Source organism: Oryzias latipes, chromosome 1, assembly GCF_053564925.1.
Source record: "Oryzias latipes strain Hd-rR chromosome 1, Olatipes_Hd-rR_3.1".
Lineage (NCBI taxonomy): Eukaryota > Metazoa > Chordata > Actinopteri > Beloniformes > Adrianichthyidae > Oryzias > Oryzias latipes.
Window position 1 is genome coordinate 30,564,029 of NC_136237.1, and position 10,836 is coordinate 30,574,864.

General features: G+C 43.4%; 1 protein-coding gene across 2 annotated transcripts; it reads left to right on the forward strand.

Moving 5' to 3' along the window:
• Positions 1-1,015: 1,015 nt before the first annotated feature.
• On the forward strand, positions 1,016-10,832 carry LOC144991171 (replication factor C subunit 1-like). 2 transcript variants are annotated; one of them, XM_078945013.1, is made up of 23 exons: positions 1,016-1,162; positions 1,520-1,636; positions 1,732-1,807; positions 2,570-2,683; positions 2,766-3,040; positions 3,139-3,213; positions 4,086-4,163; positions 4,243-4,596; positions 4,676-4,789; positions 4,986-5,165; positions 5,341-5,445; positions 6,138-6,549; positions 6,640-6,749; positions 6,822-6,936; positions 7,102-7,190; positions 8,059-8,196; positions 8,271-8,366; positions 8,451-8,704; positions 8,786-8,903; positions 9,088-9,233; positions 9,320-9,533; positions 10,086-10,262; positions 10,341-10,832. In XM_078945013.1, exons 1-23 carry the CDS (start codon positions 1,160-1,162, stop codon positions 10,437-10,439), a joined length of 3,459 nt encoding a protein of 1,152 aa, XP_078801139.1. In that variant the 5' UTR covers positions 1,016-1,159; the 3' UTR covers positions 10,440-10,832. The 2 variants fall into 2 exon arrangements, with proteins under 2 accessions (XP_078801139.1, XP_078801140.1); XM_078945014.1 differs by having other exon boundaries at positions 10,344-10,832.
• Positions 10,833-10,836: the final 4 nt, after the last annotated feature.

Consider the following 10,836-nt stretch of genomic DNA (forward strand, 5'->3'; position numbering starts at 1 on the left):
CAGTGTGACAGTATAAAAGAAGCAGGTGAGGGATTATTTATCAAAATATAAGGACAGCTTTAAATTGAATGATTTTCACAAAAACTTTGGGGGAAAACTGGTTTCCGTCATGCATCATTTACATGGATCAAGTCATTTTAAACATTTTCTGTCTTATTTTACATTAACCTTTGGTTATAAGATGGAGTTGTCTTTGTAAATGTTGGACAGACGGAAATGTGACAAATACATTTTATGGTTAAAATAAATTGTCCAGCTTTCTGTTTTGTGATCTCGACTGTCATCCACTGAAGCAAAGTGGAGCAGTTCCATCATCTGCCCATTTTAGTCCTAATTTAAGGCTGTTTATCTGAAAGTAGCTGAGCTCCGTTTGTTGCCGACATCTAATGAAAGCTTTATTAAAGACAACAGTTGTGATCTGAACTAAAATGTGGTAAAGTTTGGTCAGAGGTATAAAATTAGTCACACATACTGAAGGAATTGTTGAATGTTTTTTGTAAAAGTGTTCAAATTGGCCTTTATCTTTCAAAAAAAAAAAATTATCTGACAATCCTCTGTAAACAGCTAAAAATGTCTTCAATTTAGAGGCCAGCCATGTCAATGAATTGTTTATCTTGCCTCCTAATATTCTGGACATAATTTTTCTATTGTACCGTTTTCAAACTTTATATTTATTCTAGTGTAAAGCTGAATTATAAATACACAATAGAAAGTATACGCAGGCTTATTTGTGAGGAGAGATTTGTATTGACTGGACTGAAAATAAAAGTGAGAAACTGTTTATGAGGCACTTTAAAAGAAAGGGAAAACAAGCTTTACTACACATGAAAATGTCAAAAGCATTTTTACTTTTTTTAAATAAATCTTTAAAGTTAACTTGGTGCAGATCATTTATCAACTAAGATGTAGCTAGAAAACCACTTAAATTATCTTTTTAGCGGCAGAAAGACGTTTATATTCAAATGAGAAGTTTTGTCTAAAATGATTTTAAATGTATGTGTGATGAATTTCTCAAGACGCTGGTTGGATGACGCAGTGACGCAGCCAGCATCCGGTGCGTCATCTCCTAGCGACTGCAGACTTGGCGCCAAGTAGTTGGGAGTTTTTATTATTTTGCTGATAACAAACTGTGAGGTTTCCTTGTGGAATTATCTCCAACATGGTATGTTACACACCGTTATGGTTTCCACCTCACACAGAAAGCGAACGCATGTGAGCAAAGTCTGACATTGAGGAGAAACTGGATGCTAAGCAGATGTTGTCGCGCGCTTCTGCTGTGGGTTAGCTAAAACAGTTTTAAGACAATTGACTTGTTGACCTACATTTTTTATTTTAATATAGGAACAGGTTATTGCACAGCAGCTATAATTTACCGGATGTTTTAATAATTAAATCCGCACATTTGTAGTTTAAATTTAATTAATCCTTGAAGAGATGCAGGGATTTTTTTTTTGCACACTGAAGTACAGATTATTGATTTGTTAAAATAGCCTCAAAGTTCCTTTGCTTCTGCATTCAGGATATAAGGCGGTTCTTTGGACCGACATCAGGGAAACCTGCGGTGCAGAAACCAGCGCCAAACACCAAAGCAGAGGAGAAGAAGAACCTCAACTCCTCTGATGTGAAAAGAACCAAGGTTGATACTCTTGTGTTTTCATTTTTACTTCTACACTAAGTGCTGTTCCTGCACATGTTTGGGATTTTGAGCTTCTCTTGTGTTATCTCATGTAGGTCAAAAGCTCCAAAACAGAGGAGCGACGCAAAGACAGTGAGAAAAAGCGCAAGAAGTATTCTGTCATAGCATCAGGTAGGAAAGACTCTGGATGACCTAATGGGCGTGGCTTAAAGTCACGAGATGACCTCTGTGATTTAACAGCACTGGATGGGGGGCCAACTCCAGGTCTCCCTGTGCTGGTCCCCAGCCCGGATAAAATACAGGGTTGTGTCAGGAAGGGCATCCGGCCTAAAAAAAAGTCTCTGCCAAACCAAATGTGTGACTCAGTGAAAGCTGATTCGCAGCAGCGACCTCTGACAGGATGTGTCAAAAGGTGAACAACGAGTGTAATATGTCTTTGAGTGGTGCAGTGTCTCTCAGCATCACTATATAATAATGTCAAAGAAAAAGTGAGAGGCTGGCTGAGAGGTTCATATGTGATGCAGGAAGCATCAAGCAGAAATAAACATACATAGTTATACCAAACCTACCTACCAAACCACAAGTTCATTAGAAAATAAAAGAAGATTATGCTATTGTCTTGACATTATAATTACTCCTAATCATAAATAAACATAGTTGCACGTATGCATACAGTATGACACACATGACACATTAAATAGGATTATTAAATAATAGTTTAAAATAGCTTTAAAGGCAGAATTTATACAATCACAGCCCTATTATGATTTACTTACCTTTAAAGAAGGTATGAAGTTCCTTCATAAAATCAACATTTTATTTTAGTGTCAAAGGAAATTGTGAATCCTTGACTTAAAACAGCTAAAAGGTAAATATTATTTCAGATCCTATTTTTAAAAAGCTTGAAGGATAAATTCTTGTTGTTTTGTTCAGATTCAGAAGAAGAGGAGAAACCTGCAACAAAGTCTAAGAAATCTTCTAAATCGACGAGCAGCAAAGCAGAGCCTCTTCCTAAAAAAGACCCAGTGCAGTACGTCTCTGAAACAGGTGAGGCCTTTCTTCATCCAACGTCCTCCAGATTCAATAAGCTAAAAAGCCGATTTTCTGACGTCTGTTTTTGTGCTTTTAGACTCGGACAGCGACAACTTTCAGTCGCTGAAGAAAGGAGCCAAACCCAAACAGAACGGTTCTCCTAAAAGCAATAAGGCGGACGCAGAACGTTCTCGCTCAGGATCCAAAGCCTCTCCTGTCACAGGAAAATCTGGGCTAAAGAGTCCCACAACCCCCAAGTCTGTTGCACCACCTCCACCCAAACTAACTCCTACCTCAGTGGCGGATTATTTCGGCGGTGCTGCTATTCATCGCTCAGAAAAGAAGCTGGTAGCCAGCGCCAAGAGAAAAGCTGTGAGTGCTGATGAATCCTCCTCATTCTTCTCCTCCAGCTTTCAGGACTCTCATTTGTTTTACAACAATCCAGCTTCACTATAACTCCTGTCTTCCAGCCAACACAAGACTTTGAGGATCTGATAAGTGATGAGGAAATCGCCCGACAGTTGCAGGTGGAAGAAGAGATGGAGGTGAGCAGATCATCAAACACTCCGGCGTAAAAACAGAAGCAGAAGTTAGTGATTCAGGAATCTGTACACTAAGTTTACTCCTAGAGTTCACTCTAAAGAAAGTGCTCGGATCAAAACACAGACTTCCTCTAGGTTTGAAACTCTATCTTTTCGATTTCCAACACTTCCAATCAAGCTTTATTTATAAAATCCTTTTCATACAAAAGCAGCTGAAAAGGCTCCAAACATCAAATGTGAAACGTCATAGAGCTTCACTCCAAATGATACCACGGGTATAGACTCCAGGCCTCATTAACCAGTGTCCTACTTGTTTTTTCATCCAAGCTGCCGTTGTAGCTTTTAATTGGCAAAACAAACCTGATTCAGGTAACCATGGCAACAGGCATTTCAGGGTTTCTGAACAACAGGTTGCCGGCCCTCGAGGGCTCGAGTCCAACACCTCAGGTGTAGAAGATCCCAATGAGGAAAAGGACTGGAATAAAAAAAAGTGTAAGAAAACAGAACAAATGGAACAGAAAAATGAATAGAAAACATAAATAGCGACTCTGACAAAGACAGAAGACATCTGTCGAAACATGTAAGTTATGTGAAAAAATACAACCGTGTCTGATAGTAGAACATCAACTTTGGTAGAATATAGGGATAGAATTTTAAAAATTGCACAAAAATTGTCAAATTTGAATTGAAAAAAATGTAATTTAAAATAATAGAAGTAAAAAAATAAAAAAAAATTAAAAATTTTAGCTATACGTATGTTTATGTTATTATTAAGATTGTCATTTGTTCTCGGTGTATAAATGCTGAACTGGATCGCTACACTTCTTCTCGACGTAACTTATTCATTTTTTTTTTTCCACTTGTTCTTCATTTAGCTGGAAAAACAAGTCCATGAGGATGAGGAGTTTGCCAGGACGCTCGCCTTGATGGACTCGGAGCCGCAGGCCAAGAAGGTACTGAGAACAATCCCAGAGGAACATCTTCACTTTAGTGGAATCCTTTAATGAGCATTTAAAACTTTTTTTCATTTAGGCTCGTAAAAACGCGGATGAAAAACAAAGCACAACTCCCAAAAAGAGTGTTGGCGATGCTGCTGCAGAGGCGAGCAGCGTGACGAAGGTCAGGCGCAGCACCTCTGAAAACGTGATCAGTCCATCGCCCAGGAAGGTACAAGCCCCAGTCAAAACCAGCTCTAAACTATCCACGATGAAGAGAAAGGAGGAGGAAAAGAGTGCAGGACCGAGGAGCAAAACAGCCAACTCCCCCTCTAAAATGAAATTCTCACCTAAGAAGGAGCTGCTTGGCTCTTCAAGCACAGGCGAGAAGTTCACACCTAAAGCTGGAACCACGCCCACAGCACTTAAGACGTCTCCCAAGAAACCAGAGGTGAGCTGATGGGGAACTGATGTGTGACGTGATCATAAGCTAGAGGATAAGCATTCAACGATTTTATGTCTCCATCCAGAGCACCAGTACAAGTCCTGATGACTCCGAGAAGAAGAAAGCCCACACTTTGGCGTTCAAGAATTTCCTCAACAGAGACGGACCTCGCGCTCTGGGGTCAAAGGAAATCCCAAAGGTAATGTGGAATTTCTCTAAAACACAGCTCTGATAAACCAATCATTAATGTGGGAGGAACCCAGCCGTCACTGGTATCAGGAAAACTGGTTGTTGGTTTTTAGATAAATCCGTTAAGTATAAAAACTGTATTTAAATAAATATCATGAGTTTTCTGCCCCTAATCCCGATCTGCTTACACGTCGCTCTCCTTTAAGGGGGCAGAAAACTGTCTGGAGGGCTGCATGTTCGTCCTGACAGGAGTCCTGGAGTCCATGGAAAGAGAAGATGCCAAATCTCTTATTGAGCGCTATGGAGGCAAGGTGACGGGCAACGTCAGCAAGAAAACCACGTACCTGGTGCAGGGCAGGGACAGCGGAGTGTCCAAGCTGGAGAAGGTAAATGTCCGTCAGCCTCTTGAAGGCAGAGCAGGGATGCAGACTGACACGACTTTATGGATCAGAATCAAATGGAGAGGGTTTCGCTTAGGATTTGTGTTTTTTGACTGGTCCACTTTCTCAGTTTTGTGCCTTTTTGTGTTGAAGTGATCCAGAATTCTCTTGGTGTCTGTAGGCGGAGAGTTTAGGCACCCAGATTCTGGATGAGGATGGTCTGCTGGAGCTGATCAGAACCAAACCAGGAAAGAAGTCTGTGTACGAGATTGCAGCAGAAGCAGAGGTCAGAACCCAAGTACCTTTAAAAATTGTGGTTTGTGTCTAGAATCCAAAAAAAAGGAGGGAAGCTTTATTTTGGAAAAACTACTGGATTCTCCACAGTATTTGATTGTTCTTGACGCTCGGTTGGGTGTTGAAAATCCATCCGATACTTTCTGAAAGCAGCTATGCCAAATGCTAAACTGAAGCCAACAAAGTTAACTAAAACAAGCATATTTGCAAAGTTTCTTTTGCAGAAAAGTGTCAGCAAGAAAACAGAAGAAGAGCCTTTGACTTTAAAATAAAAAAAATTGCATTTAACACCAAATATGGATTTATTGCGACAGTTGTTCCCACAGACCATAATAATAAGGCCGAATATTCAGCAACCAGGTGTCTAATGTTACAAGGTTGCTGCTAATAAAGTTGCTTAAACAGTGGATCCACTTTTTATATTTAGAAAATATGACCTGTAGTGACCTTTTTTTGTTTTTATCCGTCGCACCCTAAATTTCAGACGAGGCTGAAGTTGGCGTCTGATTTATTCAGCTTCACTTTGACAGTTTTGAGTTGAGGGAAAATCCCAGTTTAATGGTTCTTACACAAAATCTAGAGTACAAATAAAGTTTAAAGCAGCTTAAAGAGGATGAAGATAAACTTTATCCTATCTGACAAATGTTTATTTTAGGAAATGTTTTCTCTTTCTGCTTTGTTTAGTGCAAAGCCACAAAGACCAAGACCCCCCCTAGCCAGGCCTCAAAGAACACCCCCAAAACTCAGAAGATCTCCCCCTCTAAAGGTAACTCCAGGTCTCCTCACACCCCAAGCCCATCAAAGACGGGTCGGGCTCAGAGGAGCAGTGAAGGCAGCACCCCCCCAGGCAGAGGCGCCGCTCACACAGCCCGCAGGGAGCTCGGCCTCTCCCCCTCCACCTCCTCTTCAGCTCCAAAAGTGGCGTCGTCATCAGGGACAGCGGAGGGGCCTAGCCTTCTGTGGGTGGACAAGTACCGGCCACAGTCTTTGAAGGCTGTGATTGGCCAGCAGGGGGAGCAGAGCTGTGCCAACAAGCTGCTCCGCTGGCTCCAGAACTGGTACAAAAACCACAGCGGTGGAGCTGGAAAACCAGCAGGTACTGGAGCAGAGGACTTTACTTTCACTCCACCGTTAAATGTTTGTTCTCCAAGGTAAAGTTGTATGTGTGATGCTCTCTGCTGCGCAGCTGCAAAGTTCAGTAAATTTGGCAAAGATGACGGCTCAACATACAAAGCTGCTCTGCTCTCTGGTCCTCCGGGGGTGGGCAAGACCACCACAGCTGCCCTGGTCTGCGAGGTCAGTCTGAAGAAGGAGAGCTGAACTTCATGCCAGCAGCTCTCACTCACCTGTGAACACGATTCCCCGCAGGAGTTGGGCTTCAGCTACGTGGAGATGAACGCCAGCTGCACCCGCAGCAAAAACAGCCTGAAGGAGGTCGTGTCCGAGTCACTCAACAACACCAGCATCGAGGACTTCTACAAGGGTCGGTTCTCCCACCAATCTGTCCACAAATGTAGAGTAAAAACGACAAGTTTAGCAAAAAACAAACAGAAAATGATGTTTACGGGTGGCTTTAAAGCGTCCACTTGAAACCTGAAACCCTGAAACTGTAGTTACGGTTCAAACGTTTGATTTCTGCCTGCTGTAGGAACCTCTCAGACAGTGAGCAGCAGACACGTCCTCATCATGGATGAGGTTGACGGCATGGCCGGTAACGAAGACCGCGGAGGAATGCAGGTGAACTCCCTTTTTCAATGCCGCCTTCACACCGAATGCTATTTGGGCATCAAATTTGCTACCTCTCTTTTGACGCACGTCAAATTCCCTGCTAGACACATATCCAAAAAATGTGTTGATAAACTTGACGCTCCTGACGCATGTGGGAGGAGCTACTGTCTAAAGCTTTTAGCCTCATCATTACATGGAAGCATTGACGGTATAACTGAAGACACATTTAGAAATCAGGGTTATTTATTTTGAAAAGCTCTACTAAAGTGTTGGTAATCACGCCCTCATGTCTCTGGTAAATTCAGAGACTCTTCCAGTATGGTGAAGTTCACCGTCTACTGTAGGAGCTGCGTCTGAATGACGGCCACTTTCAGCGCTACTTCTGTCTCTCTGTGACGCAGTTTGATGACTGGCTGTCCCGCATGAGTCAAAAGAGGGGGAAAAATAAGGCGATCTTTTGATTAACGGTCAGATTCTCCTCCATGTTGGTTTTGGATTTCACCCGCTCATTACATCATCAATATGTAATGGGCCAAAGCCGAGTCCCCGCCTGGTTGACACGAAATAAATTCTTTGCCAAAGTTCTGATATTTAAACTCTGGAAAAATGCAGACGCGAAGACACGGTGCTGCCAGACCGCCACACCACGCTCAAATCACGGCGCAGGGCCTCTGATTGGGTCTGTACGTTGACTTTACATGGAAACTACACGCCTTTGATGTGCGTATGGCGGGTTCCTGAACTGGAGCAGAACGATGGATTTTTGGAAATGTTGTAGTTTGTTGACGGAGACAAAGCTTTTATCCTTCAAACCTCCCATGGTAATGATATTCCATCATCCCCACTGAGGGTTTTTCTTTTGTCCTCCCTCTGATAGGAGTTAATCGGCCTGATAAGGACTTCAAAGATTCCCATCATCTGCATGTGCAACGACCGGAATCACCCTAAGATCAGGTCACTGTCCAACTACTGCTTTGATCTGCGATTCCAGAGGCCGCGAGTGGAGCAGATCAAGGTAGGCGCCACCTTTTTCACCTGACTACAAACCCAGGATCAATTCGACTAATTTGTGGTTCTTCTCTTTTTCAGGGCGCCATGATGTCGATCGCTTACAAGGAGGGGGTGAAGATCCCGCCCCCGGCTCTGAATGAAATCATTTTGGCCTCCAATCAGGATGTCCGACAGGTAAGAACGTCAGATAATAGTTCATTTTCTTGTGTTTTTATGACTTCCCAACTGTGCTTTTCTCTTTCCATCCTTCCATTCTAGGTGATTCATAACCTGAGCATGTGGTCAGCCAAAGACAAAGTCATGACATATGACCAGTGCAAGTCCGACGCAGCCAGGGCCCGCAAGGACATGAAGCTGGGGCCCTTCGATGTCTGCAGGAAGGTTTTCACCCGTGGAGAAGAAACGGATCACATGAGCCTCATCGACAAGTCTGATCTCTTTTTCCACGACTACTCGCTGGCGCCGCTTTTTGTTCAGGAGAACTACGTGAACGTCCGTCCCGCTGCAGCTGGGTGAATACGGCTAACCTGGTAAACCGTGTTGAGTTGACCCATCTTTTGGTTAAGCTGACATCAGCTGTTGTGTTTTCCAAGTGGCGACATGAAGTCTCACCTGGTGCTGCTCAGCAAGACGGCAGACTCCATCTCTGATGGGGATCTGGTGGACAGGAAGATCCGCTCGGGGCAAAACTGGTCACTACTGCCGACACAGGTAACACGGCTTTAAACAGTGGTTCACTTTTTATTCTTGTTCTGTGGTGAAAGTTAAAAAAACAACAACAACAACACATTTTTTTATTATTTCAAAGTGCTGTCCCAGCAGCAACAAAGTTTACCTTGAAACAGAACCTACCAGTACGTTATGACCTCATTGGAATATGTGTTTGTGTCTGTAGGCCATCTACGCCAGTGTGTTACCAGGCGAGCTAATGAGGGGCTACATGACTCACTTCCCGGTCTTTCCTAGCTGGCTCGGCAAAAACTCCTCCACCAGCAAACATTCTCGCATCATGCAGGAGCTCAGCTCTCACATGAGTTTAAAGTGAGTGTTTTTTTTTTAGTGAATGTATTGTTTTCATTGTGTAAAGCAGAGGTCCTGACTTTGCTCTGCACTCACCACCCCTGCAGAACGATGGGCAGCAGGCAGGCATTGAACCTGGACTATCTGCCCTTCCTGCGCCTGGCGCTGTTGGCTCCACTTCAGAGGCTCGGAGCCGAGGGAGCCGGTCAAGCCGTGAAGCTTCTGGATGACTACCAGCTGGTGAAGGACGACGTGGACAGCATCATGGAGGTCAGCGTCTGGGGAGGAAGACCTGACCCCTTCTCCAAGCTGGACTCAAAGGTCAGTATACTGTACTACCAGTACTGACGTATACTGTACTAACAGTACAGACATTCAGTATACTAACAGTACGGTCCTATATTGAACTAACTGTATAGACGTATACGATATTACCAGTACCGGCTAATATGAAAGTACTGGTACCAACGTATGTGGCACTATTGATACTGACATATATGTGACTACTGATACCAACATAGTGGTACTACCACTGCCAACGGAGATGGGGCTCAAGTATACGGGACGACCAGTACCATGTGAGGACCCAGATTTCTGTGTCAATCACTTCTATTCTATTCAGTTTTGCTGCTCGATTCTAGCCAATCGTTTGAGCTTTCCAGTGATTGTGGGCGGGCTCATATGTGTGGAGCTTCAGTCAAAATGCCAAAGGCAAAGCAAACTTAATAATCCAAACAGGACCCATCTCTAGTTGGACACTTCTGGGATGGATGTGGAGTTTTTTAGCTGATAATTGTGTGGTTTAGTTTCTGCATCCTGCATTTTTCCCCTCCTGATGTTCAATCTAGCATCCTTTGCGTGCATCTCTTCCAGGTGAAGGCAGCTTTCACGCGGGCGTACAACAAGGAGGTTCACCTGACGCCGTACTCTCTGCAAACTGTGAAGAAGGGTCGGCGTGGCGGCGGGGAAACGGATTTGGGGGGAGAAGAAATGGATCAAGACGGTCAAGAGTCGGAAGACGAAGGGCTCAAGACCGATGCCATGATCAAAGTAAGTGTCCCTGACTTGAGATCGAGCAGAAACATTGGCTTCATTGCTGCAGGGTGACCCGTGTGTCCTGTCATGCAGCAGAAGAAGACCAAAACCACTAAAGAGTCCAAAACCCAGAAGGAAGATTCTGGAAAAGGCAAAGGCAAGGGCAAAGGAAAAGGAAAGGCTAAGAAATGACCCTTTGTAGGAGAGTGAACTCCTCTGATCCTCCTTCATGGACAATTGTTCCTCTGCACCTTTAATAAAAACCACAAAGAACAAAACTGACCCTAAACTCAGCAGCTATTCAGAACAATGACTTCAGAAGCATTTTTCACCATTTCTTTTTTTTAATTTTAAACCTGAGACGTCTCTATAATAAGTAGGCGATCCGCTCATCATCATGTCTGCGCAGCTGCAGTTATCTGTCCTATCAGGAGCCTTTCTGCTGTCGTTCCGTTTGCATTCCTGCTGTCTGCATGTAAATAATGAAGACTGTTCACTTTCACTCCAAACATGTCTGACCTTTGTAGAAGCAACAGTTACCTGTAAATTAAAATTTTTTTGTAAGAATAACTTTCTGCACATTAATGAT